This window comes from Acomys russatus, chromosome 12, assembly GCF_903995435.1.
Source record: "Acomys russatus chromosome 12, mAcoRus1.1, whole genome shotgun sequence".
NCBI lineage: Eukaryota > Metazoa > Chordata > Mammalia > Rodentia > Muridae > Acomys > Acomys russatus.
In genome coordinates, this window is record NC_067148.1 from 36,896,103 (window position 1) to 36,918,999 (window position 22,897).

The 22,897-nt window shown below is 43.3% G+C and overlaps 1 protein-coding gene across 1 annotated transcript in view; it reads left to right on the forward strand.

Annotated features, from left to right (window-relative positions):
- The window catches only part of LOC127196065 (nuclear body protein SP140-like), a 49,501-nt gene extending 26,604 nt beyond the window's left edge, over positions 1-22,897 (forward strand). Inside the window, exons 8-14 of the mRNA XM_051153657.1 lie at positions 1,688-1,792; positions 3,727-3,920; positions 4,287-4,334; positions 20,646-20,825; positions 21,105-21,182; positions 21,374-21,517; positions 22,556-22,897. Of these exons, the coding sequence (XP_051009614.1) occupies positions 1,688-1,792; positions 3,727-3,920; positions 4,287-4,334; positions 20,646-20,825; positions 21,105-21,182; positions 21,374-21,517; positions 22,556-22,654 (848 nt within the window). The 3' untranslated portion in view covers positions 22,655-22,897. The remainder of the gene's footprint in view (positions 1-1,687; positions 1,793-3,726; positions 3,921-4,286; positions 4,335-20,645; positions 20,826-21,104; positions 21,183-21,373; positions 21,518-22,555) is intronic.

Below are 22,897 nucleotides of genomic sequence, written 5' to 3' on the forward strand. Positions count from 1 at the left end.
TAAACATAACTTTAAATAATATTCTGACCACGATTGTATTTATTGGGTTTGTGATGGGTTTCACGCTATTACAAGGGCAAATTATCTCTAGATGCAACAAGAGCTCAGTCTTGCCTTGGTCAGCTATTCTGCTTGGAGGAAATAACATGCATCTAGATCCAATCTCCAAACTTCCTTATACCACCTTCTCCGCAGGCTAGAACAGACATCAGTGTTTTCCCCTTTTCTTCAGATAAGGCTTAAACACGTTCAATAATAGGTAATCCAGCAGACTTAGTCCCACAATGAAAAAAACCACCACAGAGAGTTGGGGAGATAAGGACTCTGTATCTACTTGGCTGGCTGAGCCTGTTGCCAGAGCTTTGGTGCCAAGTTAAGCTGGAATAGAGGAGGGACAGTTGCAGGAATGAGTCAGGTGAAAGTCTTCCCAGTGGAAGGAGGCTGAATGGGGTACTCCCAAGCATGGCCTTGCCTTCTAGAGTCTCAGGGGTGTCTTGGGTGAGAGAGAAGAGGGGAGTCCCCTGGAAAGCCACTCCTGAGTGGGAGACTTTCTGTTGCTTGGTGATCCCACCATCTAGAGAGAGGAAGCGAGAATGTTAGTTTCCATAACAGCTTCATATAGCTTAATTAGCCACTGAGACACTTCCTGTCTACTCACTGTGTCTGAGAAACAAGAATCTTACTGATGCAACTGAAACAAGATTCAGAACCAAGACCACTGCAATGCTGCCCACATTGACCTACGAACTCTCAAGAGTGGAAACTATCTCTGAAATACACAGGGTATCAACCAGCAGTGATTGTACATTAAGGTGGCCCAGAGTGATGGACAGAGACCTAGGTCCAAGTTTTCACCTCCTTGGACAAGTCCCTTGTCTCTCACCTCCATTTCTTCATTTCTAACATAGTAGGATGATTTGTGTCTACCAATCTCAGTCCACTGCAGTCTTGATCAGCTACTTCTCAGACTTAATCTCAGTACCACGGACAGCGCCCCTCTGGTGCCTCCCCCCACCCCCCACCCCACTCCCATCAAGGCCTCTGCACTGATGGCAAGTAGGACAAACTTAGCTACTCATCTTCTAGGAATTCCCTTGAGGAATTTTCATCTCTACTTCTGTGGAGTTGCATCTCTCTGCTTCCTGTATACTTTTCAGATTATTCTAGAACCTTCTGGGTTTCTCTACAAACACAAAATGCTGTTGGGAGGGAGAAAAAAAGCAGAGCAGACAACGAAGACAAAGTAGAAGTGATCCCACCCAGTTCTGCTATGGTGCCCATCGTCTCTTCTCTCTGCTCACCCAGTCAGTTATCAAACGGGGGCTATATGAGGAACATCTCTGGCTGCCATCTTTAGTAGATAGCATGTCTAGACATCTCCTGTCACAACCCGACAACAGCTCAGCTGTATGCTTCATGATCATGTAGCCATCAGTGGTGTTAACAAGAGTGGGAGTCGAGACAGTTTTATTGAAGCCAAATTTCTCTGCTAAAGTCTTCTGGGCTTTATGATTTAGGGATAAAATGTTTTGTGATTATGTATCCAACACGCCACTTGCAAGAAAAACTTAGAAGCTAGAGATTTGAGAAGCAAAATGTCCCGAGTGTTAAAGGAATTACTCCAAGAGGGAGGAGGGGGGATGAACAAGCTGCAAAGTGAGACAGAAGAAGAAATCTTCTTTTTCAGTTCTAAGACGGCACAGAAGTGAAAATGCACATTTCAATGCAGAGTTGCTTCCTGTGACATGTGGTGACATGAAGGGGGTGTTACACAAGCATAAATTCAAGCAAGGTGAGTTTCACGGTTTTCAGTTTGCAACTGCTAAATCAAAAAAAGAATCACCATCAATAATGGAATTACTTAAGGAAATGTGAGGCTTGAAAACAGGAAGGGATCTTGACATGCTATTTTCACACTTGAAGACACCATACCTAACAGATGCTCAGAACCACATGGATGCAGCCATGAGATGCCCTGAGAACCAGGGAGAAGCCTATGGATTTCCATCCATAGATGGAAACTATTCTGTATTTTCCTTCTAGCCAGGTATAAATGGAAGAGGCCATCAGCCTCTGCCTTTGTACCTCTGGGTCGTTAGCACCAATGCACCACACTTGTCATGGTGAGACAAGTGAGCACAAGACCGAAAAGCTGAGAACCATGTTCCAGCCTCAGATTTGCCAAGCAAATCTGTTTTAATTCTATAGCGTGAGGGGGGCTTTGTAAGCCTGAAAGTTCTCATGCTGAAATAGAGGACAGTAATATAAAGCCTGACCCAGGAGGATGAGCTTATGTCATTGGTATAATATATTCTGCAATGTATGCCATAAATGTTTGAAGGGAAAAAAACTCTCACTATGATGGGCTTCATCTCAGATCTCTCTCAATATGAGCCTGTGGGTGTCAGTTAACGGAAATGATTGCAGTACTTTGAAATAGCTTTGGTGAGCTGTGAGTCATACACTGTGCAATTCACTTGCAGAGTCTACAGATGAATGGGATTTTCTTCTTTGGTACATCAGAACCATGAGGACATTTTTGCCCCCCTTTGTCTATTAATAGTTGATCATTCCCACTTTACCCCACTGAGCAATCACCCTCCTAATTCCTGTTCTGTAAATCTTCCTCCTGTACACATGTCATACAACCTGCCTGCATTCACTCAGCATGATGATTTCAAGCCACATCTGCGTACTTTATGCAATGTGTATTTAATTGTCAAATAGCATGATATTCCATTGTATGTACATATTACATTTTCTTAATTTATTCATTTGGATTATTTCTATCTTTTTTGGATTATTTCTATCTTTGGATATAATAAATACTGTTTTGAAAATCTGAGGACAACATGCGTAGGAATATACATACTCAGTTTGAGGCACACACACAGAATGGAATTGCTGTGGCTATATGTTAAACTCAGTAAGGAATCACCTAAGTGTTTTTGGTGGTGGCTACACTGTGTTGTATTCCTTCCAGCAATGCAGGAGGCCTCCAACTTCCCTGCATCAAAAGCTCATATTCTTTTTTTGTCGTTTATTATGGTCATCCTGGTGGTTGTGAAACGGTGTGGCTGGGATTTTGTTTGCATTTTCATAATAATGAAGACGCCAAAAATATGCTCATATGACCAGCTTTTTAAAGATCATAATCTGTACTTCCACTGGATTTCATTTATGAAAAAAATATTTTATTTATGTTTGATGGTGCCTACCTATGACTGCAGGGATGGGCAGACTTCTGTTCAACCTTTCCTTTAAATTGTATAGAAAATGATGTCACATAATCCTGAGTTGTAGAAACCAGCTGCAGTCTTAGCTCTAACCTGAGGATTCTATCTCCATGTTGCCTGGGGGCACCTGAGCCTCTGGTTGTTCTCCAGGCCAAGACCCCAACATTAGGCTGGATCCCCTCATGCTGTGGAGTCAGTCACCTGCTTGTCTGTTTCTAGGCGACCCTGAAATCGTTTTAAAAGGTGTTTGTTAGTGGTGATTATTATTTTTCATGCATAAAAATCAAAGAAATATACAAGGCTTTATGAAAACCCTTTCAGGGAGTCTAGGTGCTAAGCTTGGATTTCTGCAGCCAGAGAGGAGGCCTGACTCTTCTGCTATTGGCTTTCAGCACGGTTTGGGTGGCTGTAGATCCACTGTGGTGGGAGATTATGAATCTGAGCTCTAGAGACAAAGCAGGCTCTGGAATAACCTACTGTGGTCTTACAGGGGTCTCCATGATGTCCATACAGTGTGAGAATGGAAACTGGTTCACACCCTCAGAATTTGAAATCATGGGAGGTCACGGAAGATCAAAGAACTGGAAGTTGAGTCTGCGCTGCTATAATAGGCCCTTGAAATTTCTGATCAAGGTATTGCGGTGGAGGGGAAGGAGGGCAGCGCTTCTTACTGCACCACTTACAGATCAATAGGTATTGAGTTATGGGAAAGCCCTGATACCAGTTTTCCTGTCACTCAGGAGAGAGGCATTTCACATGCATAGCCTCCTCGTGGCCGGGAGGTACACCCTTGGCGGTGCTGACAAACAATAGACACAGAACCTATGAGGAGGGAAAGCCCATTCTGGACAGGGTTATTGCAAATAGATCTCTGCTGTCCAGGCTAGAGTATGTAAGCTGCAGGTGATGAGAAGGAAGTGGAGTCACACATCTTGGATCTGAATAGGCCAAAGAACATCCAGGCAGAACTTTTTGGAAGGAGGTTGGACATGCCAGACTCACACCGCCGAAAAACAGATACCTATATATTTCACTCCTTTTATCTTGCAGAGAAATTTTCTACCCAATCCTCCACGAAAATATGCCAAGAGAAAACAGGTGAGTTCTCATCATGTGATGTTACACACGGCATCATATTTTATGGTGTCTCAGTTGGGCTGTTATATTTAAAGTCACCTTGCATTCCCTCCTCTACTTTTTTCTTTTCTTGTTTTCAGCCTATGTCTTTACCATGCTACTGTGTTGTGTGTAAAGCTAGATTGTTGATGTTATTTCTATAAAACAGTGTTTCTTTTTCTTAGTTTCTCTCTTAACTTGGCTATCATACAAGCAATTGAGACTCTTTTACTTATTTATAAATCTTTACAGCACAACTTTGAGCAGCTTTGATGTGTTCTTAACCCTCTATGCTATCCTGACTTCATCTTTGCCAAAATCCCCAAGTCATTTGCTCTTTAGTTCTTCCTTTGTTCCAGCTGAATCTTCTTCAGCTCTCCTGCTTCTCTGCTTGTGGCTCCATTCCCTACTTCCTCTTGTAACTCCTCCTCCCCTGGTTGGAAAGAAGTCCAGCCCTATTCTCTCCCCTGCTCATCGATTGGCTATAAGATGCCTTATTGATCTATCAGGGAACAATTAGGGAGCAAAGTTTATACAACATTTAGACAGGAAATCCTCAGAATGAGGCTTACAACCAGGTATGGGGGATACAGAAATCAGCATTTGAGTTACACAATAACCTTATGCCAACCCTAGATCTTCCTTGAATGTTGACTGCTTTGAGTTGGAGATATTAGAGAGCTACCAACATAGACTTCAACAGACCACACATCACTAGACACTGGCTTCATAGTTCACTGAGAATTTGAACGCCAGGCTTGCATATTATTTGTCATTGGCATTAACATCTAGCTTGTTTGAAGCCTGAATGGCTGGGAAGTTTCATCCACCCATTTCCCTAGAAGGAAATTACCAGGAATGTTGTAGTAAATTGTATCGGTTCAGCCTAAGATGGCTAATAAATGACAGAGTCTGAAAGGTACTTTAAAGCTGCCAGTACTATGCTGGGCAGAATCTAAACAGATACAAATCTACTGGTAAACTAACATAAACAAACTACTGTAAACCTCATAACATACATATATTCCTAGCACTTGCCAATCTGGTGATCCTCGGGCCATTTCTCTCTCCTGTCTTGTTAACTGTAAACCATCTTCCCCTCTCAACTGTCCCTCTTGGCTCCACCCTCTCTTTAGGAAGTCCCGCTTTTCACTTCCTGTCCTTCTGCCCAGCTGATTGGCTAAACAGCACTTTATTGACAGTTGTTACATCCACTCAAGACATTCCTCCACACAGGATTGTTTATGCTCAGCTGGTGCTCTAGAGAGGTCCACGGTAGGGTCTCTGGTGCTGGATGTAGATGCCCTTCCAGTTTGCTTCATCTCTTGGGTGGCCAGAGCTGATGGCTCAGGCAACTGATCAGAATTGAAAGAGAAATGAGGGAAGGGGAAAAAGAGCCCAAGGTTTCTTCTCTAGGGACTGGCTGTGCAGCAGCCGAGGAGGAAAATTTAAATTGACCACAATTTTCCTATGGCTGAGCCTATAAAAGTGGCTTCTGGCTAGAAACTGCACTGGGGTTGTAAAATGAGGTTCTTTGATCTGTAGATAGGCCTCTTTGCAGAGAGCTCCAATAAGCTGATGTCAACTTAGGCTGGGTAAAAGGCCCGAGTCTGCTAACTTATTTGCAAATCTACAGCGAAGTGAGAAATACAAGAGAAATAGAAAATAAACCACTCACACACATACATTCGAGAGAAAAGGTAGCTGGAATTAGGCATCTTGACTTCAACTAAAGTCAAATTTCCCAATTTTCAGCACATACATTTAAGAGAAGAGGTAGATGAAGTCAGGCACCTTAACTTCGACTGAAGTTAAGCTTCCCAAATTTCCAGCCCTGTGTATTGTAGAAGACCGTACTTATACTTCTGAGAAAAAGGAGTTACCTCATAGTTAAAAGAGTATAATTAATCACAAAGACAGATGAATTCTAAAATACAACAGGTCAAATGTTTTAAGGCTAAACATTTCTTATCTATGTATCCACTACATAAGTTCATAGTGAGTTCAGAATGACAAAGGTTGACAAAGTCTAAGGTTAATAAGGTCTGAAACTTACAATAGTATACAACTTATCAATTAGAATCGACCTAACTATACATTATCCAGCTATCTCTTAGTTCATTATTAGCCCAGGACAATAATTTTTATCTATCTTTCATTCTAAGAAACAGTAAATATCTAGGTAGCTTCATTCCACTTAGGTCATGAGAAGTTTAAACAAACTTGCCCATATTTATGGTGAAAATACCAGGATTCGTCGTGCCATCTGCAGTAGAGGCTTATCTGAAGCCACAAATCTGCTAGTAGGCTATCCTTAGTGAGGCATCTGGAGGCCCACAAAGGTATTTATTGCAGCCATAAACTAACTTTAACTTTTAAAGCTTTTTGAATCAAATCAGGAATTCCATAATCAGGGGTTAATTCATCTGAATAACAAACAGTACATCTTCAATAAGATCCTGTAGGAAGTTTGCTCAATCAGAGCTGGTCAGTGCCCAGAAAATAACAATTCACACCAATGCCAGATGTATTTACTTTTGGTTTTTTGAGACAGGGTTTCTTTGTGTAATCTTGGCTATCCTGGACTTACTTTTGTAGACCAAGCTGGCCTTAGACTCACAGTGATTCACCTGCCTCTGCCTCCCTGGGTGCTGGGATTAAAGGCATGCGCCACCATGCCCAACTCTAATGCCAGATTTTAGAGAGATGTAGCAGTGCACAATTGACAGGGTAGTCAGAGGTCGGAAGCAATTCTGGGGTACATCACAATACAGACCTTGCAAATACCAGATCACCTCCAGAGATCTCTCATGCCTACTGGACTTCCCCAAATCAATGGCTCCTGACAACATGTCAGAGGCTGGAAGCAGTTTGGGGGTGCATCCTGGTATAAGACCTTGCAAACACCAGATCACCTCCTAGACAGCCCACATGTCTGGTGAGCTCCCTTAACAGGGTGGCTCTTGGCACAGGATGCCCATTCCGTGAGTGCTTTAAAGGCCAGTGCCTCTACCTTATCCCAAGTGCTAAAAGTATTTCAGTCTCGATTACTCGAATGAGCTAGAAATGCCCAACCCAGGTAACTCATGCTTACTCATGGGTGCAATGCTTTTTCATAATAAGGGGCACAGGTCTCTTATTCTGTGTCTCTGTTTGTAAGAACAGAATTCCCAGAGAATTAGAATCCAAGATCCACTTCCACTTTCATTAGTGTCCCAGGACCTTTTCGTCTGCACAGAAGCTTGGATTCTGAAAACTTTCATGTCACTAGCAGCACCACACGACAGCTTTCCAACTCGTCACAAGACTGCTTAAACTTTCTGGTGATGACTGGTTTGTGTCAGGAAGTGCTGGATACTCACCATAGCCATCACTTCTGTATGATAACATCTGCATTGAGATACCTGGCCTTTCCTTTTCCAAAGTGAAGCCACATTTATTCATCTGTGTAATGCATAATTACAAAGTATTCATAGAATGTCCAAGGACTGGTAGAGAAGATAGTACCAATAGCTCTGACTGACCTCAAGTGTTCTGTCAAAGTCACTGTCTACATTAAAGAATAACCAATAGCGTAAAGTGGGGGCAGGGTCTAGAACAGTGGACAGTGGCAGGACCACCTCTTGGGTTAGTGTAGCCTCGGTTGTGCTTGCCTCCAGCTCTCTGCCCTGAACTGGAGTTAAGAGCTGTGACTGCCTGTATCACAGAAGGCAAGGATGAAAAGTCATTCTGATGGATATGCAAAATCAGTGTGAATTCTGTTGTTGCCTCTTAACACTGCAGCCAGCACGACATTCCTTTGAGCTTTGGATAAGGAGGCCATCAAGAGGAAGAGCCATAGCAATTAGTCAATAGACAAACCACCAAGAATGACACCTAAAGACACGCTTCTCCTGAAGGCAGAGATGGCCCAGGGTACCAAACAGTTGACCCTATCACCTTGCTACTTCCATTCTCCCATTACTCATCCCATGGTGGACCAGTCCTTAAGCCAAGTTCATGCTTGTCCCTCAGATGGTCACAGGAAGGTAGAAAATTTCCCAACAGCCCATGGACTACATAGGTGTCCTGGCCCATGGGGCAAGTAGAACACAGTTTCCTGGAAGAGGGAGTGGGGGTTGAAAAAAGGAGGACAGCGATGTGAGAAATATGAAGCCAAGTTTAGAAAGTCCCAATCAAGGCTTACTTCATTACAAGTGAGTACAGTTTATACAGCAAGGACACTATAAGCTCTATTACAGTCTCACTTCCCCCAGCCCCCAGGCAAGAATACAATCCTCTGAGTAGTTCCCTTTAATAACTTCCTTAGTCCATTTCTTTCAAAGGTAAGCAATCTGAAGTTGCCTAAATACAAGATCTCTTTCAGCAAAGACCAACAACTTGAAGGTCACAGCATGGAGCCTATGTACAAGATTTCTAGCATGGCTGAATTTAGCATAGCTCTCCACATCTTGTCCTTCTTTTTAAGTTTATGAAGCACCTGTCTTCGGTTGGTTAACTAAAAACCCTTCTTACCAGTCATCCAGGTCCTGGATATAATTTTCACAGGCCTCTGTCTTAGGTCAATAGGATTTAGAATCACTCTTACTTGTAATTGGCTGCCTTCATGTCGTACAGGGGTAAGAGAGTGCTTCAGATCTAGACCATGAACTCATGTTTGTATTGACTGCAATTGCTGAGTCATGAGTTGTGTTAGGCAAGGAAGGAAGGCACAGGCTATAATTTCAAGCTCTGCCATCCCCGCCAAGGATAATCCTTGCTATAGAATACTGTTAATTCTAAAGAGATTATATTGAATGCCAATCTAGTTGCATCATACTCATAAGGAGTCTAGGGAAATCTAGGGTGACATTGTAACTTGCTCAGTTGTCTCAAGTCACTAAACTCTTAGTGAAGGCATAAAGAATATTAGTAAAGCAAAAGCAAAAACAATAGTAGATACAAGAACAATAACAAATTTTTTACCACTCAACAGTGTACTCCAAGTCCCTTTTCATTTCTCCACAATCCTGCAAATAAAACTGACCCTAACAATTAAGGCGGAAAAATACTTGTAAAGCTTAAAATTTGAGCTCTTGGAAGGAAAATATTCCGGAGGAGTCTCTGCAAAGCACTGTTTCCAAAGTTCAGTCAGGTCAGCAAACTCTTGAGGTCCGCAAGGAGGATGTCTCATGGGTACTGGAACACTTGAATTCTCCTTTCCCCTTTATACACAGGGAAATCAAGCAGTCCAGTGTCGTTGACATAGGTTAACCCAAGAAGTAGGTTGAAGAAAAGGAAGATCAGGAATAACTGTCCAATGAAGCTTCACCTCTGACCTTGGCATCATCAGTAAACTCATCCATGCCAGCATCCATTTGACACACAAGCCTCTTGGGTATCCAGCGTGCAGCATCATGTTCCTGTGAGAAAACACAAACAGTGCCTTGACCCCGTATTAATACAAAGTGGGGTCCATTTGGCTGTCCAGTTAAAGGATCCTCCCATGCCACTCTAGTGAAGGATGACTGAATACTAATGTGCTGCAGAATTTCCTTTGGCAATAAGCAGTAAAAATTTTAAAATAAAGAGAACATGACTCAAAGTATTTTTAGGTGATTGGGGTATAGTTCCCCCTTCTTTACTTTTGTAAATAAGTTTGTATAGTAGAATGAGCTCATTTCACCATTTTTTGTGGGTTCTCTAGTCTGGAGAGAAGCAAGTACACATCCAGAATAGGTATCCATGGAAACATGAACACATTTTAACCTTTCAAATTCAGGTGGGCTTGCCAGAGCTCAGAAGAAAAGAACTTACATCTCTTCAAGTAACTTAGTGTATCAGCAGGGTACCATGCCCTGTGGAGACCAGGTTGGAACTCAGGAGTTCTGCCTGCCTCTGCCTCCTAAGTGCTGGGATTGAAGGCATGCACCACCACTGCCCTGTTTAATTATTTCATCTCAATTCCAGTAAAAAAAAAAATCTTTAAACATATCAAGCAAAAGTTAATCAGGGAAACAAGAAAATTCTAAGCCTTGGGTCAGTTGTGCCAATTTAGGCTTTAGTTAGTGAAATCCTGTCCACCATTCCTTGGAATTTAGTTACTGATATCTCTTTCTGGTGGGCTTTTTCCAGAAAGCCCTGACAAACACCTTGCAGCTAAGGAGCTTTGGATTTCAGCTGCTATTAACTCTAAGGAGAAGAGTTTGGTTCCTTCCCTTTAGTTGCCAGAAACTTAGCCTCACATCTCTCGGCTCTCTACCTTTTTCCCTGAACCTTTTTAGAGAGGGTAAGGAGAAGTTTGACTATGACTAAGCCCATTGCAAACAAATTCATAAACACCAAAACAAAGCCCAAAAAAGATCTAGGAGCCTTCTGCCATGGTGCCTTGGAAAGGGACCATAGCAGTTTTATTTTATTATTCTTCTAGGTAGTTAACTCCAGTATCTAGGTCAGTTTAGAAAACTATCAGCCTCCTAAGTCCGCCTCTCCAACAGGCCACCATTCTAGCCTTACGCTTGTTTAGCTAGTTTGATCCAAGCTGGAAACTCCTGGTTCCAAGAACAAAACTAGTTTAATCTCTCTTTTTTGAGAATCATTAAAATGAGTTAGAAAAATGACCAGCAGGTGAAGCCTGGCCCTCTTTATAGAACATAAAAGACAAAACAACATTTAAATAATTAGACAAATTTACAGACATAGAAACAAAATTTGACATGATGGCCATAAAACAAACAGTCTGACAGGCAAGACAAAACAACACAGTTTCAAAACTTTGACAATATACAGCATGCCTGGGGTCTATACTATAACTAATGTTTTTCATTAGAGTCTTGTTGCACCATGGAAAAAGCTGGAGATGCTAGAGGTGGAGGCCACCAGTCAGGCTCATGATGGGGGTCAAGAACACCCCTGATCATTGCCCAAAGTGAAAAATCCATGGCAAGTGTCTCTTCAGGTCTCTTTGTAACATAGTGACACTGCAATCTTTTACCAACTTTATCCCACATCTCCAAATTGACTGTTCCTTCCTCAAGATACCACGGACATACTTCATTGACAAAAGCTAACATTCAACCAGTTGTTCAGTATTTACCTTTATTCTTCGTGTTTGAAGCTTATATTCCAGTGTCTGTCTGAATAAATCTTTGCTATCGCTCTGTCCCATGTTTTCTCTGCTTGCCTTACCATTTCTCCGCGAAGCAGGTGACTTCAGGGGAACCGTTCCACTTGTCTTTTTGAGGGCACCCTTCAAAGCAACATCCATCACTTACCCCCTCATTTCCAGGCCCCTCTTTTCAGGCGCCATATATCCTGGCCCATGGGACAAGTTGAACACAGTTCCCTGTGGAGTAGGGATTGAGAAAAGGGGGACACAGACACGAGAAATCTGAAGCCAAGTCAAGAAAGTCCTGATCAAGACTTACTTTATTACAAGTGAATACAGTTTATATAGCAAGGACACTATAAGCTCTATTACAGTCTCACTTCCCCCAGCCCCCAGGCAAGAATACAGTCCTCTGAGTAGTTCTCTGTAAGAACTCCCTTATTTCTTTCAAAGGTAAACAATCTGAAGATACCCTAAACACAAGACCTCCTTCAGGCAAGATCAACAACTGGAAAGTCATAGCATGGAGCCTAAGCACAGGATTTTAGCATGGCTGAATTTAGCATGGCCCCCACACATGGGAGGGTTTTTTTCCCTTTTATATCTTCCCTCTTCCTTTCTCTTCCCATCTTCCTTCCTTGATTTTTTGAGACGGGGTCTTATGTAAGCCAAAATAATCTCAAACTCACTATATAGCCAAGAATGGCCTTGAACCCTTGATTCTCCTGTCTCAACTTTCCAGTGCCAAGACTGAGATTTTTCTGTGTTCCTATAGAACCACCTCTCATTTCTCAAACCATTACCATCCTCCCTGAAGTTGGGACCAGAAACATACGTGTTCGGGTGCACATGTCATTAAGATATTTCCAGGTTCTTGTGTTAACAGTGATCATAGAAAAACCCCACCAACCTCTGAAGGGAGGCTTTGAGGAACTCATTTGAATAACTTTCTGAGTCACAGGCTTCCCACAGGGACAGGTGTGGCGGGCAATAAATAGACTCCCCTAGGCCCTCTCAGTTATTTATGGGTTTTGTTTGTTTGTGGGTGTTGTTGTTGTCAATGTTACAAGGCTTCAAGATGTCTTCAAACTCATGATTCTCTTGCCTTAATCTCCTGAGTTGGGTGCTGGTGAGGTAGCTGAGCTACATCTGGATCTGTAGGCCTGGTTTGAGCTACCATGACCTCAAAGGCCACCCCTTAGTGACACACTTCCTCTAACAAAGCCATACCTACTCCAACAAGGCCACACCTCCTAAAAGTGCCACTCCCTGCTGACTTATCTATGGGGCCATTTTTTATCCAAACCACCACACTAGTCTTTCTGTGTCAGGATCTTTGGTTTTTACAAGGAAGATGGTTTTGGCTCAGTGGTGGCCCAGTGGGGCTCATCCCAGTGATGCAGATGTTCTACCTTCTAGATGCAGAACTCCGACGAATGCGAGATGTGCCGGCGTGAAGGAATGCTCTTCTGCTGTGATACCTGTCCCAGAGCCTTCCATGAAGAGTGTCACATCCCAGCAGTGGACACCGAGAAGTGAGACACGATGCCTTCTCTGTCTCCTAGATGCCTTTTTCTTGTCATGCACATTACCCTTGTAGAGTGGCAACTTGTGTCTTGAGAGGGGAAAGCAAATGGCTCTTTTTTTTTTATTAATTTATTCTTGTTACATCTCAATGTTTATCCCATCCTTTGTATCCTCCCATTCCTCCCCCCTCCCATTTTCCCATTATTCCCCTCCCCTATGACTGTTCCTGAGGGGGATTACGTCCTCCTGTATATTCTCATAGGGTATCAAGTCTCTTCTTGGCTACTTGCTGTCTTTCCTCTGAGTGCCACCAGGTCTCCCCCTCCAGGGGACATGGTCAAATGTGAGGCACCAGAGTACGTGAGAAAGTCGTATCACACTCTCCACTCAACTGTGGAGAATATTCTGACCATTGGCTAGGTCTGGGAAGGGGTTTAAAGTTTACCTCCTGTATTGTCCTTGGCTGGTGCCTTAATTTGAGCGGGACCCCTGGGCCCAAATCTGCCTATCATATTGTTCTACTTGTAGATTTCTAGGACCATCTGTATCCTTTTATTTTGCTATTCTCCCATGCGTCTCTCATTTAGAGTCCCAATAGGATGCCTTCCCCTCTGTCCCAGTTTCCTGGTAAGTGAAGGCTTTCGTGGGACATGCCCCTTGGGCTAGTATGCAGATATAAGTGAGTATATACCATTTGATTCTTTCTGCTTCTGGGTTAACTCACTCATTATGATCATTTCTAGCTCAATCCATTTATCCACAAATTTCGGGAATTCCTTGTTTTTAATAGCTGAGTAGTATTCCATAGTGTATATTTACCACAGTTTCTTTATCCACTCTTCTACTGAGGGACACTTAGGCTGTTTCCATGTTCTGGCTATTATGAATAGGCTGCTATGAACATGGTTGAGCAATTTTCTTGTTGTGTGCTGGAGCATCTTCTGGGTATATTCCAAGGAGTGGGATAGCTGGTCTTGAGGAAGCCCTATTCCCATTTTTCTGAGATAGCACCAGATAGATTTCCAAAGTGGCTGTACTAGTTTGCATTCCCACCAGCAATGAAGGAGTGTTCCTCTCTCCCCACATCCTTGCCAGCATGTGGTGTCGCTTGAGTTTTTGATCTTAGCCATTCTGATGGGTGTAAGATGGAATCTCAGAGTTGTTTTGATTTGCATTTCCCTGATGACTAAGGAGGTTGAGCATTTCTTTAAGTGTTTCTCAGCCATTTGATACTCCTCTGTTGAGAATTCTCTGTTTAGTTCCAAGCCCCATTTCTCAATTGGGTTATTCGGTTTGGTGGTGTTTAATTTCTTGAGTTCTTTATATATTTTGGATATTAGACCTTTGTCAGATGTAGGGTTGGTGAAGATTTTTTCCAGTCTGTAGGCTGTCGCTTTGTTCTCTTGACAGTGTCTCCTGCCTTACAGAAGCTTCTCAGCCTCATGAGGTCCCATTTATTAATGGTTGACATTAAGGCCTGGGCCGTTGGTGTTCTGTTCAGGGAGTTGTCTCCTGTGCCAATATGTTCCAGGCTCTTTCCCACTTTTTCTTCTAAGTGGCTTAGTGTCTCTGGTTTTATGTTGAGGTCTTTAATCCACTTGGATTTGAGTTTTGTGCAAGGTGACAAATATGGGTCCAATTTAATTTTTTACACATAGACCTCCAGTTAGACCAGCACCATTTGTTGAAGATGCTATCCTTTTTCCATTGAATGGATTTGGCTTCTTTGTCAAAAATCAAGTGACCATATGTGTGTGGATTCATATCTGGGTCTTCGATTCGATTCCACTGATCAACCAGCCTGTTGCTGTGCCAGTACCATGCTGTTTTAATTACTATTGCTTTATAGTACAGTTTGAGATCAGGTATGGAGATTCCTCCGGAGCACCTTTTATTGTACAAGATTGTTTTAGCTATTCTGGGTTTTTTTGTTTTTCCATATGAAGTTCAGAATTGAACTTTCAATGTCTTTAAAAAATTGTGTAGGTATTTTGATAGGGATTGCATTGAATCTGTAGATTGCTTTTGGTAGGATGGCCATTTTTACTATGTTAATTCTCCCAATCCATGAGCAAGGAAGATCATGCCATCTTCTCAGGTCATCTTCAATCTCTTTCTTCAGAGTTTTGAAATTTTTTTCATACAAGTCCTTCACTTGCTTAGTTAGGGTAACTCCTAGATATTTTATATTGCTTGTGGCTAATGTGAAGGGTGTGGTTTTCCTAATTTCTTCCTCTGTAAGCTTGTCATTTGTGTATAGGAAGGCTACAAACTTTTTTGAGTTAATTTTGTATCCAGCCAATTTGCTGAAGGTGTTTATCAGCTTTAGGAGTTCTCTGGTGGAGTTTTGAGGGTCACTTATGTACACTATCATATCATCTGCAAAGAGGGATAATTTGACTTCCTCCTTTCCCATTTGGATACCCTTGATCTCCTTTTGTTGTCTTATTGCTCTGGCTAGAACTTCGAGTACTATATTGAAGAGATATGGAGAGAGTGGGCAGCCTTGCCTTGTTCCCGATTTGAGAGGAATTTCCTTGAGTATCTCACCATTTACTTTGATTTTGGCTATTGGCTTGCTGTATATAGCCTTTATTATGTTGAGGAAAGTGCCTTGTATCCCCGATCTCTCTAAAACTTTAAACATGAATGGGTGTTGAATTTTATCAAATGCTTTCTCTGCATCCAAGGAGATGATCATGTGGTTTTTTTATTTTCAGTTTGTTTATATGATGGATTACATTGATGGATTTCCGTATATTAAACCATCCCTGCATGCCTGGAATGAAGCCTACTTGGTCATGATGAATGATATCTTTGATGTGCTCCTGTATTCGTTTTGCAAGTATTTTATTTAGTATTTTTGCATCTATGTTCATAAGAGAAATTGGTCTGAAATTCTCTTTCTTTGTTGAGTCTTTGTGAGGTTTAGGTATCAATGAGACTATGGCCTCATAGAATGAATTTGGTAATTTTCCATCCATTTCTATCTTTTGGAGTAGCTTGAAGAGTATCGGTATTAGCTCGCCCTTAAAGGTCTGGTAGAATTCTGCACTGAAACCATCTGGCCCTGGGCTTTTTTTTGGTTGGGAGACCATCGATGATTGCTTCTATTTCTGTAGGGGAAATGGGACTATTTAGCTTGTTTATCTGTTCTTCATTCAACTTTGGCAAGTGAAATTGTTCAAGAAAATCGTCCATTTCCCTTAGATTTTCAAATTTTGTGGCGTATATGCCTTCAAAGTAGGATCTTATGATTCTTTGAATTTCTTCAGTGTCTGTTGTTATGTCTCCCTTTTCATTTCTGATTTTGTTGATTTCAATACTGTCTCTCTGCCTTTTAGTTAGTTTGGCTAATGGTCTGTCTATCTTGTTGATTTTCTCAAAGAACCAGCTTTTGGTTTTGTTGATTCTTTGGACTGTTTTCTTAGTTTCTAATTTGTTAATTTCAGCCCTGAGTTTGATTATTTCCAGGCGTCTACTCCTCTTGGGTGTTTCTGCTTCTTTTTTTTTCTAGGGCTTCCAGTTGTGTTATTAAGATGCTTATGTGCGATGTTTCCAATTTCTTTTTAAAGGCACTTAGTGCTATGAATTTTCCTCTTAGCACTGCTTTCAATGTATCCCACAAATTTGGGTATGTTGTTTCTTCATTATCATTGAAATTCAGAAACTCCTTGATTTCTTTCTTTATTTCTTCCCTGACCCAGGTGTCATTTAGCAGAGAGTTGTTTAGTTTCTACGTACGTGTAGGCTTTTTGCTATTTCTGTTGTTGTTGAATTGCAGCCTAAGAGCATGGTGATCTGATAGGATACAAGGTATTATTTCAATCCTCTTGTATCTATTGAGGCTTGCTTTGTGACCTACGATGTGATCAATTTTGGAGAAGGTTCCATGGGGTGCAGAGAAGAAGGTGTATTCTTTCTTGTTTGGGTGAAAGGTTCTATAGATATCTGTTAGATTCATTTGACCCATGGCATTGGTTAATGATGTTATTTCTTGGCTTAGTTTCTGTTTCAATGACTTATCCTTCAGTGAGAGTGGGGTGTTGAAGTCTCCCACTATTATTGTGTGGGGATCGATGTGTGGTTTAAGCTTTTTTAGGAGATCTTTTACAAATGTGGGTGCCCTTGTATTGGGAGCATAGATGTTCAGAATTGTGATGTCATCTTGGTTGACTTTACCTTTGATGAGTATGAAGTGTCCTTCCTCATCCCTTTTGATTAATTTTGGTTGAAAGTCTATTTTGTTTGATACTAAAATGGCTACACCTGCTTGCTTCTTGTGACCATTTGCTTGGAATATTTTTTTCCAACCTTTTACCCTGAGGTAATGCCTTTCATTATGGGTGAGATGTGTTTCTTGGATGCAGAAGAATGTTGGATCTTGTTTATGTACCCATTCAGTTAGTCTGTGTCTTTTATTGGAGAATTGAGGCCATTGATGTTGAGAGATATTAATGACCAGTGACTGTTAAGAGTCCTAATTTTGATGTTGTTTCCAGTCGAGCGTTTGTGTAGTTGTGTTTTTTGCCATGGGATAGTTATTTATTTCCTGGGTAGTTTTGGTTGTAGCTTGACCCTTTGGGATGGAGTTTTCCTTCTAGTACCTTCTGTAAAGCTGGGTTTGTGGATAGGTACTGTTTGAATTTGTTTTTGTCCTGGAATATTTTGTTTTCTCCATCAATGGTTATTGATAATTTTGCTGGGTAAAGTAGTCTGGCCTGGCATCTGTGGTCTCTTAGGGTTTGTAGGATCTCTGTCCAGGCCCTTCTGGCTTTTATGGTCTCTGCTGAGAAGTCGGGTGTAATTCGGATAGGTTTACCATTAAATGTTATTTGGCCCTTTTCCCTTGCAGCTTTTAATATTTTTTCTTTGTTCTGCATGTTTTGTGTTTGATTATTATGTGGCGGGCAGTTTTTCTTTTCTGGTCAATTCTATTTGGTGTTCTGTAGGCCTCTTGTATGTTTATAGGCATTTCTTTCTTTAGATTGGGGAAATTTTCTTCTATGATTTTGTTGAGAATAGTTTCTGGGCCCTGGAGTCTGATGTCTTCTCTTTCTTCAATGCCTATTATCCTCAGATTTCTTCTTTTCATGGTGTCCTTAATTTCTTGGATGTTTTGTGTCAGGAGTTTTCCAGATATGGCATTTTCTTTAATGGTTGATTCAATATCTGTGATTGTATCTTCTAGCCCTGAGATTCGTTCTTCCATCTCTTGGATTCTGTTAGAAAAGCTCACCTCTGTGTTGCTCGCCTTCTTCTCTGAGGTCTCCCGTTCTCGTTTTTCTTCTGTCTGTGTGTTTATCATTGAATCCATTTTCATTTTCAGATCTTGAACTGATTTTTTGATTTCTTTCATCTGATTTTTTGTATATTCCTGAGTTTCTTCCATTGACTCTTTATAGGTCTTCAGAGCTTGAACCGTTTTATTTATTTTTTTCATCTGGTTGTTTGCATTTTCCTGCAATTTTTCCAGTTCCACTCTATGTGCTTCTTTTATGTCTCTCACCTGTTTGTCTGCGTCTTCCTGCATTTGATTACGAATTTTATTTGTTTCCTCCATTATCATCCTCATTACTAAGGATTTGAGGTCATTTTCTTGTATTTCCGTTGTATTTGAGTTCTCTGGGTTGTTTTCTTTGGGATAGCTGGAAACTGGAGACGCCATGTTGTTTTGGGGTTTTTCGTGTATGCTTTTTCGTTGTCCTTTAGACATCTTGCCGTCTTTGTTTTTGTTGGGTAGCTTCCAGAGTTGAATGGAGGGTGTCTGACGATAGATTCACTTGTTTTCTCACGATTTCCCTAGGCTGGGAGCTCAAAGCTTCACTGGTGTGGATGTTAGGAGGTTAGCCCTGTTGTTCTGGTCTCTCACAGCCAGTGATCCTCAGCCCCCCTCTGCCGTGGATCCTGCAATTGATCTGGGTCTCTGAATGAGCGTTGGGTCAGGCCAAGGTATCCACAGCCTTCTGTGTTCCCTGCCAAGTCCAGCCAGGAGCACTGGGACCGAACCACGGGCTGAACTCAGCTAGATTCTCAGGGCCTGAACCGTCTGCCAAGCTCAGCTAGGGATTCTGGGCCCAAAATGCACACAGGGTCCAGCCAGAATTTTTGGGCTGGGACTACGCTCCAAGCTCCGCTAGGGCCTTTTGGCCTAAAGTGCGTGCTGTGGTCAGTTATTGACTCAGGGCCCGAACTGACCACCAATCTCAGCCAGGAATTCTGGATTCAAACTGCACACTGTGTCCAACCAGAGTCTTAGAGCTGGTGGAACCGAGAGCTCTGTCCAGCCTGCGCCACAGCAGGAGAACTGCGGCTGCTTTGAGTTAGCGCCAGTGGTGGAACAAGTGCTCCACCCAGACTGTGTCACCGCAGGGGAGCTGCTGCTGAGCTGAGGTGGTGCCTAGGATGGAACTGAGCATGTCACCAAGCCTGCGCCACAGCAGGAGAACTGTGGCTGCTCTGAGTTAGCGCCAATGGTGGAACCAAGTGCTCTGCCCAGACTGTGTCACTGCTGGGGAGCTGCCACTGAGCTGAGGTGGCGCCTAGGGTGGAACTGAGTGCTCGGCCAGGCCTGCGCCACCGCAGGAGAACTGCAGCTGCTCTGAGTTAGCGCCTGTGGTGAAACCAAGTGCTCCGCCCAGACTGTGTCACCGCAGGGGAGCTGCCGCTGAGCTGAGGTGCTGCCTAGTGTGGAGCTGCGTGCTCAACTAAGCCTGCGCCACAGCAGGGGAGCTGTGGCCGGAGCTGAGTTAGTGCCTCAGGCAGAATTGCTTGCTGGGCTGGGCCAGTACCCGGGACTCTGGGGCCGAACTGTCTGCCGAGTCCAGTCTGGGTCCAAGGGCTCCACGTGACCCAAATCCTGCCCCGAGTCCCCTCTCCCGCAGCAACTCCCACCAGCCACCACACCAATCGCCTCCACTGGAAGGCTATGAGCTGCAAACCTCAGCCACCGCTGCTGGTGCCACTGGTGCTGCTGCCTCTGCCGCTCCAATCAGAGAAAATCCATGCTCCTCCCGTGTGCAGGGGCACGCAGGTCCTCCGCACCCTGGTCCCTCCTAACCGTGGAGCACTCCCGCTGCCGTGATGTTCGGACCTCGGTGTTCCTGGCTCAGAAATCTGTGCAATTCCCTGAATTGTTCACTGGAGCCTCCAAACGCGGTCCACACTGCTTGCCGCCATCTAGCAAATGGCTCTTAATAACAAATACCAAACAGGAAGATTCAGAGGGCTGTGTCCAGATGTTGTCAGCAAAAGGTTAATATTCTCTGTGTTAGGAAGGCATCTCTCTTGGTGCGAAGGCTGGGTCCTTTGCCTGCACGCTGCTACTGCTTTTTCTCAAAGCTGTGCACCAAATCCTCTTGTCCACAAGATTGGGAGTGTCTGTTTGTCACATTTCACCAGGTTGTAATGGACCCTTGGAAGTCCAGGGTTCCCAGAGTTTTTCGAAGACCATTTTACTGTGTTCAGACCGGACAGCCTGTTCTCCTTGTGCTCCCAGCAACCTCTGACAGGAAATGGGGACCCACCACCCACTCTAAAGCCCACTTTCCAAGGACTGGCTCCTGATATGAAGGAATTAAAATCCTAAGCAGGGAGGGGGGGGTTCGGGGTGGGGGAGAGGGGTCCTTCTGAGCCTGGGAGCCCCTCCCCCAGATGAGGTGATCAGCCACCCCTGAGAGCAGAGTGGCAAGCATAGGCACAGTGGCTGTTTTCAAAGGTCTGAACCCTGCTCACTTTATGTCCTGTCTTTCAGGACACCGTGGAGTTGCATCTTCTGTAGGATTCAGTCCTTAGGAAGCCAAGAGAGTTGTCCAGAATCCGAGATACTGCAGAGGCAGATGTCGCCCCAGGAACAATTGGTAAGTCACTGTGAACCCCACACATTCTCCCTTCCTCTGGAAGAAGACAAAACAGGCTCGGAGCTAGAAGGATAGAACCCAAAGGGAGCCTGCTGCTCCAGCATGCTGCTCTCAGAGCATAATCCCTTGATATAAAAACTAACTCAGTCATTAATGACAAGAGCCAAGAGGCTCTCATGTTGGGCAAACTTCCAGGTGGGTTTGCGTGGTGCCTCCCCCCAGGGGTGTGTATAGACTCTGCCTTTCCAAGTGTCTGGCTTCAGTCCTTTATTCTTGCAGAAGTGTGAATTTGTTCTCCTGAAAGTCTATTGCTGTCCTGAGAGATCCTTTTTTTCCAAGATGCCATATTATTGTTATGTAAGTAACGCTGCTGAACCCCTGATTCCTGGCTTCCATGATGCCATGGGACTGAGATGGGCACTTGTGGGATTGTCATCAGAATCTCCCAGGAACACAGGCTCTGTTGTTTCTGTGGAGTTTCTGGGACCCCGTGGAAGGTAAATGCTGAGTGATGTCAGTCACTCTCCCATTGCTCTTTCTCTCTCCAGTTTAGTGATGTGGCCGGGGATGTGTCGGAACCTATGTGGCTAGACAGGATCAAGAGAAAGCTGAGTGCACAGGCTTACTCCAAAGTAGAAGAGTTTGTGAATGACATGAGGCTCATCTTCCAGAATCACAGAAGTACGTTCAAGGTCAGTGTCCCTCTCTGCCTGCATCTCATCTTCCAGGTTACTTAGCACCTACTTTTCTGCTTAGTTTCCCACATCTTTCTGTAATAAGGTTCTATAAACAGGAGATCTGAGGGTGCCAGACACAGTGGTGCATACCTGTGATGGCAGCATTCAAAAGGCTGAGGTAGGAGGATTGTCTTGTGTTCAAAGCCTGCCTGGTCTACGGTATGAGACCATACCTCAGAAAACAAAAACAACAGCATCAAAACAAACAAAAACAAAACCAGAACAAAACAAAAGAACTGGAAGTGATTTTTGTTTTGTTTTGTTTAAAATCTAGACTGTGTCTCACCAACAAAAAGGTCCTCAGTACCACAGAGCTCATTTCTCTGCTGTTCTACAAGCCTAGAGGGTCACACAGAGGAAAATTAAGCCAACCCCCCACACACACACACGCAGATGAGAATAATTTTAAAAGTATTTGTATGTCCAATTTGGGTGTGGTAGCACAGGATTTTAATCCTAGCATATGGGAGACAGAGGCAGGCAGATCTCTGAGTCTGAGTGAGGCCAGCCTGGTCTATAGAGCAAGTTCAAGGATAGTCAGGGCTATACAGAGAAATCCTGTCTGGAAAATAAAAAGTGTGTGTGTGTGTGTGTGTGTGTGTGTGTGTGTGTGTGTGTGTATGTGTGTGAGATAAGCAAACTTGTGTGTCATTCTTCACGTCGCTTCTTTGAGACAACAGCTCCCCATTGTGGAGGGCTGGGATTACAGATGCGTGTGCCTTACATGTAGCTTTCCATGGGCTTTGGGGACCTGAACTCAGTTTTTCACACTTGTGTGGCAAACACTGACCCAATGAGCCATCTCCCTACTCTGAGAATTTTTCTGCTTCTTACCTCCCCTAGGCAGGATTATCAGAAATATCAAAGCCTGAGTCTCTTTACACATGAATGAACCATGAAGTTAGCAGAGGTTAGACGTAGCAAGGAGGAGGAGATGGCTCTTCCACTGATGATGATCACCATCAATCTTGCCTTTATTATTTTTTTTTCTAGGATGCTAAGTTTGGCCAAATAGGACTTATACTGGAGTCTAAGTTTGAGACGAATTTCAAGGAAGTGTTTGCTGTCCAGGAAACAAATGAAAACAGCTGACTGACATCACAGAATCTGCTGGTGTCCTGGCACAATCTGCCTCTCTGGCCATGTCTTCCCACTTGTAGCAATGGGCGTGCTCTATTGACTCCACCATCCCCGGAGGATCGCTCTGGGTCACATGGAGACAGCTGCAGCTGGGAGTTACATCACCTGGACTTGGGGGTCCATCTCCCGGCCTCCAGCTGGAATCGAGGATGTGGTACGTTGCTGTTGGAGCCTTTATCTAGCTGGCTTAGTACC